Source organism: Antechinus flavipes, chromosome 1 (genome assembly GCF_016432865.1).
Source record: "Antechinus flavipes isolate AdamAnt ecotype Samford, QLD, Australia chromosome 1, AdamAnt_v2, whole genome shotgun sequence".
Classification (NCBI taxonomy): domain Eukaryota; kingdom Metazoa; phylum Chordata; class Mammalia; order Dasyuromorphia; family Dasyuridae; genus Antechinus; species Antechinus flavipes.
In genome coordinates, this window is record NC_067398.1 from 109,662,435 (window position 1) to 109,679,366 (window position 16,932).

A 16,932-nucleotide genomic window follows, 5' to 3' on the forward strand; every position below is an offset into this window, starting at 1 on the left:
TTACACTGCCTCGCAAAAATAAATAAATAAAGAGGTCAGAGGGGCAAAATAGATACCCTTTTATGTCTATAGTTCTAACAAGTTTATTTGCTTGCAAGCCTATAGTAGATTTAGATATAGATGCATTGCTAGAGGCAAGTACAGAGGCAACAATGAGAACCAGTTGCATAAAACAAAATAAAGAGACCAAAAGAAAAAAAAAAAAAAACAGATAGCAGAAAAAGTTACTTTAAAAATGCTATAGTCTAACATAAAGGCAAAAAATAGTCCCTAGTCACAGTGCACTGCAATGGAAAGAGAAGGCAGGGTTGAAATTCCAGATCTTCTATGATTAGCTTGGGCAAATCATTTCCCTTGGTTTCCCCATCTATAAAATGATGAGGTTAAGACCCTAATATTAGCACAAATCTATTGTGATTTTTAGATTGTGAGCTTTGCTTTTTTATCACCAGCAATTAGCACAGTGTCTTGCACATACTAGATGCTTAATATATGTTTACTGACAGACTGAAATTTAGAGTGAAAAGCCCAACAGTCCCATTTTACAGGTGAGGAAACTAAGATCCAGAAAAGTTTTTCGTAACATAAGGTCATACAGATTCAAACTCAAGTCTTAGGGTTTCAAGCTCAACTCTGTATATATGTATATATGCACAAACACATATACTCAAACATAATACTGGCATGTATTAAAATTTGGGAAATACCAAAAATTTCATTTTAAAAAAACACAACTATTATCCAATTGTAAATCTTATTAGTTTATTAACCTCAAAAGTCCAGTGACTTTTGACATCACTGTATCATAAAAGCATGATCAAAGACATTCATAATAATGCTTGAATCATTAAGATTCAAAATTTTTTCTAGTGCTCTTTGTTAAAGAAGTCAAGGAAATTATACCATACATTAAGATTTCCATCTAAAATGGCTACTTAAATGGATTAGTAATATCATAGTTTTGATCAGCTTTACTTAATATAGGACCCACAACTGTAGTCCATGAACTTTGATGAGGAAAAACCAAACTATATCTTTATTGCTAACATTTGATTTCCATTGTAATCTTATATATTTTATATATTTAAAAACATAATACTGAAACAGTATTTGGCACCAGACTCCCAAAGTTATCTGTAACACACAAAAAGGTTAAGAAACCCTCATCTAATAAGCCATAGCCCTCATTTTCCAGTTGAGGAAACTGAGAAGATGGCTGGAAGTCACAGAGGTCATAACTAAATGGGTCATAACTGAGCCAGAATTGGACTCCAGGTGTTTATAATGCAAAAGGGAATTTTGGAAACCCTTAAGCCTGAAAGCTATAAGACAGTCCCTTTTACTGGTAAGGTACCTGTAGTCCAACATGACTAGCTATTTGTTTTGAAAAGATTTTCTATTTATATGAATACAAATTATTTTCCTCAGTGGAATGTGAACTATTTGAAAGAAATGACTACTGCAGTTTTTGTCTTCTGCATTTCCAAATACTTGGCACATTCACTGGCATAAAGCAGAACAAATACTTGTTGAATGAAAGAATGTTTATTACCTTAACCAAAAAGAAAACATCAGTGAACCTTTCCAGTTGAATGAGAACTATGCTCACTCAGTTTGACTCCTTTAGAGTTCATTACATGCCTATGGCTTTTATTTATTTTATTCGTTATTATTTTCTATAGGATGGAAGAGTAGTTCATAATTCTACCAGCTAATTTTTTTTCCGTAGATGTCTGAAACAAAACTCATTTTCTTAAAAGAAAATTAAGTTGCGACAATTGTCTTTATAAAAATGTGTTTATAAAAAACCCAGAAAAGCACTGGGTTTATACATCGGTCAATAAGTATTTATTAATGTCTATTATGCCAAAAGAGTAGGGCCAGAATCTTGTCGAAGATGAGAAGAAAAATATTTGAAACAGTTGTTATGGAGATAAGAATAGAAGACTTCTGAGATATAGTGAAAAAACAAATTGTTCTTTTTTTGTTTTTTTTAATGCTGAAACCCCAAAGGAAAAAACAAATTCTTAAGAAGAAAAATGAGAAGGTCCATTTGTGGAACAGTGCAAAGTTAGAGTTACTATATATATTTAATTGACTCATTAGCTAAGTCGTTTGTTTATATAAGACAGGCCTTTTACAATGGGTAAAGCAGCCAGCAAAATTAGTTCTGATGTGGATTTTTTTGGTAAAAGGTCAAGACAAGTTATATAAATAAAAAAGACTGACAAATACTTTTTCTTGATCTATAAACTAATAGAGAACATTTGGCACTATTTGCAAAACAAAGCTTACACTAACTGATTTTTTTTTTTTACAATAAAGTTTACATATGTACATAACTAAAATTGACTATACCTTTAGGGTTATCAAACCCTATTGCCTATATGGCAAACCTCCACATACTGTGGACTTTCTCTACTAAAAAAGGTCATACAGATATTAAGATGTAAATACTGCTTCGATGGCAGTTACTGAAGGATTTTTGGGAGATAGACAACTCATTTCATTTAATCATATTTTTAAATTAAAAGTGTCAAAAAATTAATTAGCACAAAAGTAAATCTTGCTTTCTTAGAAAAATAGCAGGAATAATTTGTGCCCACAGAACAAATGTTTTTGTTGCCAGACTGGAAAGTTATACTTATATCAGTGTACCATATAATTTTTCAATTCCAGTTTCTATTTTAGAGGTACACATGGGTAATAGTTAATTGCTGGTATGGTTTCTTTAAATATACAAAGTGTACTATTCTTTTTATCTACAATTAAGCAGTAGTTTTCAACAAAGACTGAAATACAAGCCAATGAATGAAATGATTCTCTATGGAAAGTATTTGTTCTGCTAGACAATCAAATATGTTTGTGACAATTTAGAATATGTACACCATGTCATTATGAGATAATCATTATTCCTTTTCCCTTCACTACATATTTTGTTTCTGTAGTATCACATATGATTGTAGCATTGTGAATGCTTATTTGTTTTTTAAAGGGGCACTACTGATTTATAGGGGATGAGGTAAGGGAAGAAGTGGATAGAGTCTCAAGTCCTTACTTGGATTTCAATGTTCTGGACAGCTCCTGATAAGGAAACTCTAATAAGTAGAATAGAAATTGTTTTGTAATCTGGAGTTTTAGAGAGTTATTAAGGGAACTAAAAGAATAAAAGACTGATCCAGAGTCACATAGTCAACATGTTCTCTAACTCATAGGTGGATGGCTGTCCATCCATAATCATATTCTCAGCTTTTTAATATTACAAAACTAATAAAGTAAAAAAAAAAAAATAAAAACTTTCCTAAGGATAATTAAGCAACAAATGAGTAGTAATCCACATCATTAACATCACTATTGTTGTTAATAGAAGCAAGATGTTAAGAATGGATAGAAAGCCAGTCTTGAATTAAGTGAACATAACAATTCTACCCTATGCTGGTTGTGTGACTCTGGGGAAGGAACTGAACTATTCAATATTCTAAGCAACTTTCTAATACTGAACTTGCAAAGGTGCTTTCACCAGAGTTCTATATCCTAATAAAATCACAGTCCCAGTCCCTATCATTATTAATCTTAATATTCTCAATATTTCAGTAGCGAATAATGAACTCATATAATCTTATACCATGTTGAAGACAGGTTTTCCTCCCCTGCCAGCTCACTGTACATTCAACTGATATTTCAGTGAATTGGGAAAGGTTAATTCTTGAACCCTATTTTTTCTGTCCTCTGCAACATATTTTGCTATCACCAAGTGGCAATAGGCATAAGGTCAACAAATTCAGCATTCAAGTGTTAGGAATTCAATGACAAAAAGAGAGAATTTCTGTCCTTAAGAAGAATATATTCTAAAAAGGGATAACTGGAAACATGTACAAATATATATTATAAGAAAGAAAATGATAATTGAAAAGAAGAGAACAAAGTGATGAGAGAAGTTTGAAGAATTAAAAATGATCTTTATCTGGGATGATCAGGAAATACGTGTAAGTAGGAAGTGGAACATAAGCTGCATTTTTTAAGATGGGAGAGACTTGACAGATGGAAATAAAGGGGAGAGTCTATTATAAGGTTAGGATCATGTTCATCAAAGGGATGAGGAGAGAGAGCAAAAATAGGGAAAGTGTCAGGGTAATAGGAAATGCTTAAATCTATAATATGGTATTTTAACATATTTAACGTATTAGACTATCTGCCATCTAGGTGGGGGAAAAGAGGAAAAAATTTGAAATAGAAGGTTTTGCAAGGGTCAGTGCTGAAAAATTACCCACGCATATTTTAAAAATAAAAAGTTTTAATAATAAATATATACATATTGCAAAAAAAAATTTTTAATTTTAAAAATTTTAAATAAATAAATGTATAATATGGGAAGAGGCAATAGAAAGAGATAAGGTACTGTAATAGGTACTGTGAATCCATATTATGTCTGAGAAAGAAAATAAAAAAATAACAGAAAAAAACTAATGCTATTTCTCAAAGTAGTTTTTTAAAAAATGTTAATAACATCTTAAAAACCTATTATACTTATATAAACATAAATAAACATATACAACAAGTCAACATCATAAGAAATAACAGAGGCAGGAAAAAATTAAAGTGCAAATACTATAAGGCACATCTCTATCATATTCCACTTATCAGTCAAGCAAACAACAAGCATTAAATTATTAGCTCACGAAACAACACTATGCTAAACTATAGGGACAAAAAGAAAAGCAAACATAGTCCCTGACTTCAAGAAATCTACATTCCAGTGGAGGAAATATATAACCTCCAACAGAGGTTATATAAACAGGTACGGGGTCCAGAAGGAAGCTATTGCTGGCATAGAATAAGTACTTTAAAAATGCACAGTGATTGACTAGTTAATCAAAGTCCCAAAGAAAGGCAGAGATTCTAAGAGGCAGAGATAAGGAAGGATAGGAGATGGAATGTTGAGCTTGACAATCAGCAAGTAGGCCAATATGGCTGGATTATATAGTTTGTAAAGAGATATGTGGTATAAGAACACAGGAAAGGAACAAAGGGCCCAAGATGTGAAGAGCTTTAAATGCCAAATAAAGGATGTTATATTTGATCTCTGGAGGAAAGAGAGAATTGTTGAAATTTTATTAAGGAAGGTGCCCAGACCTATGCTTTGGGAAAATCACTTTGTCAGCAGGATGGAAAATATATTAAGAAAGGGGAGAGATGAGACAGGGAGAGCAATTAGAAGATTACTAAAATAGTCCAGGCAAGAGATAATGAAAACCTAAAAATGGGGTGGTAGGTGTAAAAGGAAGAGACATGTATGATAAATGCCATAAAGAGAAAAACAAGCTTGTGTAACTGATTGGGTATATGGAGTGAGGTTAAGGAGTAAAGAAGGACATCGAGATTGTAAATATGGGTGAGTAGCCTTAATGGTACTCTTAATGGTAAAAAGGAAGTTTAGAAGAAACTTAGAAGGAATAATAAGCAAAGCATAAGGTTAACCAAGAGAACCCAGTCACAAATACTCAATGAAGACAAAGTATACAATTAGAGAAAGTAATCAAAAATGCAAAATACTGAAGAGAAGTCAAGGATGAAAATTAAGAAGAGGTTATTTAATTTGGCAAATGAGAAATTACTGCTTACTTTGGAAAGAGCAAATTCAATTGGGTGATGAAAATGGCATCCAGAAAATGGTTTGGAAGAAAATGAGAAAATGTACTGAGTTTTTTCCAAGCAAGCTTACCAAAAATCAGAATGAGATATATAGAAAGATAGTAAATGAAGACTGTAGGATATAGAGTAGATAGTAAGGAAAGAACCAGCAGACAGGGAGAGATTAAAGCTTTGAGAGAGGAGTAGGGATGATAATGGGAAAAATAAGCTAGGATGGCATGGGTATGTGGAATAAGAGAATAAATTAGAGAAATAATAAGCCTGCCTTGCTTCAGGGAAGACCCACTCGGGACTAGATAACATATTTCATATGTGGACCCAATCAGCAGTTTCATGACTTTCTCCAACTCCATTCAGCTGCAAGAGAATATAAGTGAAGGAGGCAGAAGGTAAGAATAATCCAGCACTTGGATTTGGCAAAGCACAGTCAGATGACAAGACAAGCAGATAAGGAATTTAAACATTAAAGATACATATAACTGAACTAACTCACCAAAGTAAGAATTAAGTTTGGGAGAAGAAGTATATGCCATATAGATGTGAAGGTCTCATTGAGTATGAAGAAACAAGTTAGAAATTGTGAGGTATCAGGAAAGATGTGATAAAAGATTGTAAGCAAATAAGGGATTTAAGAGCACACAAACATCTGAGTGAAACACATGTAGGTGACTGCAAGATCACTGGTATAATACCTTGTGTGTAGTAAAGTACAATAAAAGCATAGGTCTACAACTTTGATCTTTTCCTTTCTAAACTCAGGAAAAGTGAGCCTTATCTTAGATTCACCTAAAATTCATTCTAAATCAAGTATTCTTTCACAGAGAAAATTTATTAGCCTTTTTAATAGGAAGATATTTTTCGGAAAGCAATATGTTTTTGCTGTCTTTGTGCTCTCTTCAATCTACCAATCATTCCTTCTTGTCCATATTTCTATGTAAATTCCCATCTCTACTTCTCTTCTTCTCCCACTATGATTTAGTGTTCTCATCCTTCTTTGCCATTCCTTTTTCTTGAATTTTTTTTCCCCTCTGAGAAAAGGTCAGAATCAAATTACCACTATCTTTTTTCCCTCAATTACCCATTTTGTCTTTTTTGGTTTGAATATACAAAAACAGCATATAATAACTGATACACAATACTTGTATTATAACTTGTTATTTTATTATGTCACAGAATATGTAGGAATGAGTTCTGGTTTTTGTCTATTCCACATTCCACAAGAGTTCTGACTTAACAAAATGAGAGAAACTGTCATTTCTGATTTGCCAATATAATATGAGGGAAAGTATCCCCCACAATCAAAATCTCAGAACTAGCTAAGATAGTATCTGGGAAAATGCCTAAATGAAAATAATTAATCAATATTTTAAGGATTTGATGAAAATTATGTGGATAGGATTTACTTGATGTGGATTCTAAGGTAAACTCAAAAGACTTTATTCAAACAATTTACAATGGACATCATTAGTGAAGCACAAAAATATTAATCAAGAGTGTGATTGTGAGATTTTAGTCATTTAAAGATAAAAATAAAACTGTGGTAAGATTAGAGTTCCTTCCACCAAAAATAATAAATAAAAGTTTTGTTTCAATTTTCTAACCTGTCCTTTCATATACCCATTCTACATTTGTGAGTAAGTAACCACTGTGTTGTAAGCAAGGGACCCAGGAGATAACAAACTGTTGAACCTAACAGAGAGATAGTATACCTAATAATAGATGCTTGTAAATCCAGTACTTTTTTCATCTCCAGATGCAATGAAGGAGCATACTGCTCTTCCTTAAAATGAGGTGTTCCCTTTACTTGTGGACTTCCTCTAAAAAAAAAAAATAAAGACATATAATGAGAACAATCTTGTAATTTTATACATTCATGCTCTCATCTTCCCCCTCCTCCTTCCTTCTCTCCTTTTCCCCCCTCCCTTTCTCTTTTCCCAAGAATTTTAAAACTTAAAAATGCTCCAAAAATTTGGTACATTTTGATACAACATATTGAAAAATATGAACTTATAAAAAAGTTCTACCTAAGATAGTAAGACAAGAAAAAGAAAATGAGATAATAAGCACAGGCAAAGAGAAAACAAAATTATTGATTTCCGAAAATGATGTAATGGCATATTTAGATAATCCAAGAGTCATTTAAAATTAAGTAATAACCAGTAAAATTGCTGATAACATAAACCATTACCAGAATTCCTATACATAGCCAATAAAACACAGTAAAATCAACTAGAAAGAGAAATTCCTTTCAAAGTAAATATAGAAGCTATAAAATATATGGGAGTATTGTTGAGGTATCAGGTGTGTGTTGTGATGTCATCTTGAAAAAATTCAGGCTCAGACTGTCTCCAAACCAATCAAAGATATTAATATGGACATTTATTTGGGGTAATGCATCCTGCAGGTAGGAGCAGCAGCCCAGGCAGGATGGATCCTAGAGTAAAAAGGCTTATGATTGGCTGATGGAAAAACACTTAAGGCACAAATACAAGGAAAATAACAAAAGACAACTCAATATACATGCAATTTCCCAGAATGCACTTAAGATTATTCAGGATGTGTGGGGGTCCCAAATTGCAATGCAAATCACATGCTAATAGGCTCTAAACAAGAGTGAGTATTATACGAGTTCTATGAGGGAAAGTCCTTTTGTGGTTTTGTGGTTGGTTATCATTTAGGGGCAAGGATGTTATTGGTTAAGTAAGGGGCCTTGGGCATTGCTTCCTTAGCAGTATAACTTCTGAGATTTACCTAGGAACTGTACAAATCACTCTGCAGAGTAATAGCAGACTTAAGTAAATGGAGAAACATTAATTGCCCATGATAGGTTCAATCAATAAAAATGACAATTCTACCTATTATTTATTCAGTCCTATAACAATCAAACCCTGAAATATTTTTCAGATTTTAAAAAGTAACAAACAAGTAATTAGGGAAGAAAAGTCTTTCAAGTTTCTATATGTTTCATTTCCAAATTTATAAGATTAGGCCATTCCCCAATAGATAAATAGTCAAAGGTTATTAATAGACAGTTTTCAAAAGAACAAATCAATCAATAATCAATAATGCAATGAAAAAAATATACTATGGAGACAGCTAGGTGGCATGTAAATGGAGTACCAGCCCTGAAATCAGGAGGATCCTAGTTCAAATCTGGTCTCAGATACTTAACACTTCCTAGTATGGAACCATGGGCCAGTCACTTACCATGTTAAACAAACAAACAAACAAAAAAAAGACACTGGAAAATAGATACAATGTACTAGTGGTAGAATTATGAATTATGAATTCCAGCCATTCTGGAATGCAATTTGGAATAATTTTTAGAAAGTTGCCAAACTAGACCTACACCTTAAAGAAATGAAAAAGAAAAACAGACCTACAGATAAAAAAAACATTTATAGTAGCTCTTTTCATGGTAGCCAAAAATTAGAAATAAGGGGATGCCTTCCCAGTAGAGAATGACTAAACAATATGCCATAAACATGCTGAAATGGATAATTTCAGAGGAAACCAGGAAGATCTCTAAAGATAATAATAGTACTATAGAGAACAATAACTTTGAAAGACTTTAGAATACTTACCTATATTAAGTTAGTAGTATTAGGCAATATTAGTAATCAATATAATGATAAATCATAAGTCCAAAAGAATGAAGATGTAATGTGCCACTCATTTAAAATGCAGAAAGAAACATGTTTTCAGACATGATAAATATGGGAATTTGTTTTGGTGGGCTATATAGATAGGAATTGGGGGATTTAGTTTTGCCTTTTAAAAATTTGCTTAATTTGAGATGGGGCAATGGGAAGTGTGGACCAATAAAGAATACTTATGATTTTAAGAAGCAAAAGTAAAACAAAAATAACAAAACAAAAAAAATCTTTGTTAAAAAAATCAAAAAATTAAAAAAAAAAACCTTCTAAAGTGTTAAGAATACAAAGAAAAAAATTAAATAGTCCTTAACCTCAATCAAGCTACATTGTATCAGCAGAGATAAAATATACATGACAAATATATGCAATTATATACAAAATAAATCTAATTGTTTTTAAAATTAAAAGCACTAATAGCTTGTGAAGTATGGGGGCAAAAATTGGGCTTCAAGTAGAAGGTTGTCACCTGAAGTTGGAAGAAAAAAAAGAGATATTAGGAGGTTAAGATAAAGAGGAATAGCGGGCCACCCAATACAAAAGCTTAGAGATGGGAGGTTTGTCCGATGTGAGGAATAAATAGGTCAGTTTGGCTAGACTCTGAACTGGCAAGGAAAGTAATATAAAAAGATCGCCAGTACTTTTATTTTGTGTGTGCACATTAAATAACCATATAATTTTTAAAAAATTATACTTTGGAATTTTAGTAACAAAAAGTATATTATAAATTTCTTTAAGATTTCTAAATTGGTACCTAACAATAAACTTGATGCATTATGACAAATATTGTGGAGCAAACTTCTGCTAAATGAGCCCTCATATCTCAAAAACTTCCATTATAAAATTTGGATACTGATTTTGCTAAAGCACTTAGGTCCCTGAACAGAGTACATATGCAGGAATGTCTGTTTACTTTCTGATATAAAATCAGAAGTCAAATTTTAATGATTATTAGTTACAGATTAAAAGGAATAAAAATATGGCATAGTACCAAAAATTCTTTGTGAATGATTGCAGTCTTTCCTACATACTGTTTCCTTTAAAGAGTTTGTAGGAAGTCTTGAAGCTTTGTTCATTTGATTAATTTTTTTGTACCCACCAAGCACCCGGGCATTCAAAGTTATTTTCACTAGTGTTTTTTAAAACACATTTTCTATATATCTTTTGACTATTAAAAGTGTCCTTGGACAGGAGAGATAAGCTAAGGGCTCTAATGTTCATTTCTTGCTTAGTAACACTGGTTTGGCTTAAACCAATATATAGCTGCACTACATAAATGTGTATCTATTGAACCAGACAAATGTCATCAGGCTAATTTATAATGATATTCTGAAAATTATGTAGGGCCAGAGTTGACCATATGGTAAACTAACCAATATTTAACTGCCATTTTATTCAGGTACTGTCATCATGTCAAAATAGCCCTCCCCCCAAAAAAAAAGCAACCAAAACTTGTTTATAGTGGGAATACAATGACAAATGATCCCAAAAAACTTTATATTTGAAAGCTGCACTCACAAATATAAAATTATAATTTTTCTTAATTCCTCAAATTTGAAGGGTGAGTTTGGGATATGTGTATTTCAAATCTTTACTCCCTTTTGTTGGCTCAGTCTTCTGGGGGATAATCAAAAATCTTTACTTTTAATTTTCAATTTCAATAATTTTCAATAAACAAAAATCTATTTTCTATTTCTCCTTCCTCCCTCCTTTACTTGAAAAGGAGCTCTCACTGAACCTAGAGGCCATCTCCAGTAATCCTGATCTCTATTTTCTTACAGACCCAGATGGAGCTAGAGAAGAAAGTGAACTGGTCCCCCTCATTGAAATCTAATTCAGTTGCATGTCATGGCATCACTTCCCTGACATAATAGCACCTTTTGAGAATGAAGGACAAACAACAACTTGAAAAAGGAAAAAACTACACCCTTGTTAAAAAAAAAAAAAAATTCATTGTCAACAAGATCAAATTTCTTTCTTTCTTTGTTCACATACAAAAAATAATTTCAAGCTGCACTCTCAGTCTATAGCATTTCTTTAGAGAGAAGTATAGCATTAAAAAAAAAGAGAGATAAGTATAGCATTCCTCATCATAGGTCCTTCGAAACAATGATTGGTCATTTTACTGATCTTAAGTCTTTCAAAGTTGTTTTTATAGTTTTATTATTGGGTAAATTGTTCTTCTCATTCTGGCTCACTTAACCGTACCATTCCAAACAAGTCTTTCCAGGCTTCTCTGAAACCTTTCCCCCTCATGATTCTTATATTACGATAGCACCCCAGTATATACTATAATTTGTCTAGTTGATTGAATCCCCTTAAACAAAGCTATTATATGTATTTCTGTACATAATTTTTTTTCCTTTTTCTTCGATTGCTTCAAGGATACAAGGATTCTTAGTATTGATCATCACTGAATCAACACAATTTCTTATATATCTTGGATATGAGACCCTTACCAGAGAAACTTGAGGCAACGACTTTTTCCAAGTTAACTCTCTTTTAAGCTTACATTGTTTTAAACTATTCTGTGGAGCTTTTCTTTTTTAATATATAATGGTTCTCTCTGGGAGTAGGTTTCTAGAGGTGGTTTTCTGGAGGCAGCCTTAGTTGCAGTTGAAAGTAATAATCACCTCAAAACGCAGCAGGCTGGTAAAAATGCAAATGTTTATTTTCTCCTTCCAAAATAGCCTGGATAGTTGAGGCCTATCTCTCTGCTTGGTTGTAAGAGCTCTTGCAGCTTTGTCCTTTGCTTCTGCCTCTGCTTTCTTCAGCCTCCAGCCAGTACAAAGATGGAATGAATCTGTTACTTTCACTTAGGGTTCAGGTAGCTTTTTGGAGAGTCTTTCAGACCAGCTTGGTCTCAGTGGGGGAAGTGCAGGAGCCCACCCACCACAGTGGTGTGAGATGAAGATGAATCTGGTTGTGCCTCCGAGAAAGGGCTTCTCCTCAATCTTCAGCTGATGCTCCCTTCTCAATCTTCAGCTGAACTCTCTTAACTGGGCTCAATGAAGCTCTATTTATGCTCCTTCTTCGAGAGAGGGATTGTCGATTTCTCCCAGAGTGTTCTCTGGACCTAAGAGCTTCAGGGGAGGTGTGAATTCAAAAAGTTACAAAGTTTACTTTGTGAAGCTCCCATACTTGTGAACTCCAATGAGTACTTAAATACTTCTTGCTATATAAGCTCTCTAAAAGTGTAAACACAAGCATTGTTTCTTTTACTTCTACTTAGTACCTTGTTTCAGGTTATGGCCCATCAATCATAAAGATTCCAACACTATTCATGGTGTCTTGTGTGATACTATTTCTTATTGAGTCATGAAATCTTTCCCTATTCACTGAGAAGAAAAGTAGCTTCTTTGCTCCTCTACTGTATTTATGATGTGTACCTGTTAAAATATCCATGTACTGATCACAGCTATTACAGATCCTCCCAGAGTCTCAGACTCACAACCTAAACTCATTATCTTCCACCTTAAAGATAGCCCATAGCCAATCTGTCACTAAGACTGACTAATTTTACCTCTGCAACCTTCCTTTTCTCCTCTGACACTACCACCATCATCTAATGCCTTGACTATTGGAATAGCCTGCTGGATGCCTCAAATCTCTCCCCACTCCAATCTATCCTGCATTCAGCCACTCAAATAATTTTTCTGAAGCACAGACCTAACCATGTCATCCCTCCATCTTCCCTTCCCCCTATAATAAATTCTAGTGGCTAGTACCCCCAGCATCAAATACAAAATCCTCTGGCTCTCAAAGTCTATTATAATCTAACATCCTTTCCCTTCCTTTACAATTTTACATCTTCCTCCCCTCCTCCCCCCAACAATCCTCAATCCAGTGACATTAGCCTTTTTACTGCTCTGTGAACAATACTCTGGATCTTTCAGCTTGGGCATTTTCTCATTATCCTCCATCCTTGGAAAACTTTTTATTCAATTCTATCTACTGGTTTTCCAGGGTTCCTTACATTGTTGCTGTCCAGTTGTTTTTAGTCATATCTGACTCTTTCTGACCCTATTTAGGATTTTCTTAGAAAACATACTATAAGGGGCAGCTAGGTGGTACAGTGGATAGAGCACCAGCCCTGAAGTCAGGAGGGCCTGAGTTCAAATTTGGCCTCAGACACTTAACACTTCCTAGCTGTGTGACCCTGGGCAAGTTACTTAACCCCAATTGCCTCAGCAAAAAAAAAAAAGAAAGAAAGAAAGAAAGAAAGAAAAAAGAAAGAAAGAAAAAGAAAAAAAAAGAAAACGTACTGTTGTGGTTTGCCATTTCCTACCTTAGCTCATTGTACAGATAATGTAACTGGGACAGAGTTAAGTGACTTGTCCAGGTTGCAAAGCTATTAAGTGTTTTATAATCCCAACTCTTATTTCTAATGCTCCCTCTCTGCTAATTATTTCCTATTATCTCACATTTTTTTGTATTGATTTATTCATTAATTTCAAACTTAAAAAATAAGTCTTTTGAAAGAATACCATCCTGATGAACTTTTCAAAAGAAGTTAAAGACTTAAATAGAACTTTAGAAAAGTTAGATATGTTGCATCTCTGCCAACAATATATATGTGTATGTATATATTTCTCAGCTATATAGGACACTTCTATGAAAACTCATGTCATTGGGACACAAAAAAACTTTACAAAGAAGTGCAAAAGTAGAAATTTTAAACAAAGTTTTTGTAGACTTTTACTGACTGCAAAAAATTATATTCAATAAAGCACCACTGACAAAATGATTAAAATTGAAGCCTAAGTAACTCAATGCTTTTCTTTGTATTCTGGACACAGGCAAACAGTGAACAGCATAAAGTAGATACCTAATAAATGCTTGTTTCTTTGGCTTCCTCATTTGAATATAAACATGTCATTCTTAGCCTTTTCCAATGGTAATTTGTATTTATCGTTATACATTTCTCTTGATACCTATTCCTATACTACAAGTTTCTACTTAGCTGGGGTCTTTTCATCAAGAATGCTTGGAAGAACTCTATTTCATCAAAGAGCTATTCATTCCCTCTGTAAGATTATATGATCAGAATTACTGGGTAAATTATTTTTAGATGTAAGCCTAGAACCCTTGCCTTATAGAGCACTGTATTGAAAGTTCTCTGCTACTTTACAGCGGGAACTGATAAAGACTATGATTCTGACTGTGATACTTAGTACTATCATTCTTTTTCTTTCTGGCTGTTTACAGGGTTTTGTCTTTGACCTGGAAGCTTTGGAATCATACTTGGACACTATCATTTTAGGGTTCTTTTCAAGAGATACCTGGAAGATTCTATTAGTTTTCTGTTTCTAAGATATCTGGTCAGTTTTCTTTCATGGTTTATTGAAATATATCCAGATTCTTTTAAAAATTATTCTAACAAGGCAGCTAGAGAGATAATGTCAACACAGAGGCAGGAGAGCTAAATATAAATGTAAATTAAATGTCTTCTATAAGTATCTATGATTTTCATCTATACTAAACATGCAGATTAAAAATCTTGAGCATGGGCAACTAGGTGGCAAAGTGGATAGAGCATCATCCCTGAAATGAGGAGGACCTGAGTTCAAATCTAACCTCAGACACTTAACACTTCCTTGCTGTGTGACCCTGGGCAAATCACAACTCCAATTGCCTCAGCAAAAAAAAAAAAAAAAAAAAAAAAAAGATTCTAATATTCTGTTTTTCAGACCAGTTATATAAATACATATAGACATAATATTTATGCCTAATATTATCTATGTGTGTATGTATACATATATACATACACATATATATAAATTCCATGAGAACAAAAATATTACAACATACTTAAAAGACTGAAAAAAATTGAAGAAAATATAAAGTCTCATAAACTACCTTGAACTCATTAACCTCTGTTTGGTCTATTTTAATTTAAGGTGTCTGCTGCTCTGCTAAGATTTTTTACCTCTTTTGCTAAATAATTAATTCTCCTTTCTCTATTGCTCTTATTTTCCCCTCTAATTCTTTCCTCTAGCATTCTCATTTCATTTATAAAATCATTTTTAAAAATTGTTTTAAAATTCTTTCTTCCAGAAATTCTAGCTTAACTTTTATTCAATGTATGAATTTTTGCTGTTGTTTGCTTTATTTGCAGATGTTTTGGAATTATTATCTTTTTTTGGTATTATGTCTTGGGTATCCCTGTTTACCATGTTATCTTTCTGTGGTGAGATTCTTTGTCCAATTTATTTGTCCAGCCTTATTTTCAAAAGAGAAATTTTATGTTAAGTCCAGGAGCTAAGTATTTCTGGAGGGAATGTCTGGGCCTTGCTCGAATCTGTAATGTATTCTCAATGTAATGTGTCTTGCTGCTTCTTTATTTATTGTGGGCAGTATTCTTTAAGGATTTCAGGGATCAGAGCAAACTGGGGACATAAATTTTTGATACTCTCAAATTTAACTGATCCAGTAAAATCTGATCAATATCCTCCTGTTCTAACTCTTGACCCTGGTCTGGTCTTGAACTATGGACCTCCTCGTTGGAATTTCAGTAGAATCATTATTCAGCTGTATGCGTTATATCAGGAATACTACACTCAAGACCCTCCTATGATCAGAACCACAGAGCTGCTCCTTAAGTCTGTTCCTTTCTCAGTACAAAGAGCTTGGAGACTACTTCCCCAAAGTCAACAGACCTCTTCCTGTCCTGGACTGCTTTCTCTAGGCACAGGTCTCTTCCTCAAGTCTGCAGTGGCTTTGTAAATGCTTTACTCAAGACTTTTTTTTTGACCAAATGCACAGCCACAGGCTCTCCTCCTCCCAGTCTCCACAAGTGAGAACCCTTCTGGCCAGATCTCATTCCGCTGCATCCAAAGATCCCTATCTTTCTCCCTATGCCAACATGGGGCTGGAAAAATAGCTCAGAATAAGCTTTTCCTCAGATTTTCTGATCAGAATTCAGTCTGGTACCTTAAAAACACACACACACACACACACACACACACACACACACACACACACACACATACACACACACACACACACACACCTCACACCTTTTCAGAGAACTTGTGGAGCAGAGCTGGGTTAAACAGCTTTTTCTTACTATATTTTGGCTGGTCTCATTACTTAAATCCCTCTATTTTTCAAATAAATTCCATTTCTATGCTATTCTTAGGGTATTACTATGTTTAAACACTGCTAAAATATTGTCCTTATGGCCCATATCTTACAATAACTTTCTATTTTTGCTACTTCAATAAGCAAGTTCCTTTGGATATGTTTCAAGCATCAGAACAAAAAATTAAGGAGATGATCAATAATATGGCTTATTTTATTATACCTACAGTGCTTGTTCAAACACTAAAAAACCAAAACCAAGAAACTATAGTTTTTGCTACAAATAAATAATTGTGAGGCAAATTTAGAGGGTTGGTCCTGAGTCTCATATATATATATACATATATATATATGTATATATATATATGTATATATATATATATAATGTACTGGGATAGAATAAGACATAATATTGAATTACTGTTTAAAAATTTTAGCAAACTAGATTCTGTCTTCAAGGATCCCACAGTTCCTATGGATATTCTAACTGTGTAGAAGTATTATAAATATTTGCATTTCATTGAATCTGCATATTACGTCTTAA

General features: G+C 33.3%; 1 protein-coding gene across 2 annotated transcripts in view; it reads right to left on the reverse strand.

Annotated features, from left to right (window-relative positions):
* Positions 1-16,932, reverse strand: part of RIC1 (RIC1 homolog, RAB6A GEF complex partner 1) — a 129,771-nt gene that overhangs the window by 61,585 nt on the left and 51,254 nt on the right. For both annotated transcript variants that reach the window (XM_051987668.1, XM_051987659.1), the window contains exon 4: positions 7,362-7,469. In XM_051987668.1, the coding sequence (XP_051843628.1) occupies positions 7,362-7,469 (108 nt within the window). The remainder of the gene's footprint in view (positions 1-7,361; positions 7,470-16,932) is intronic.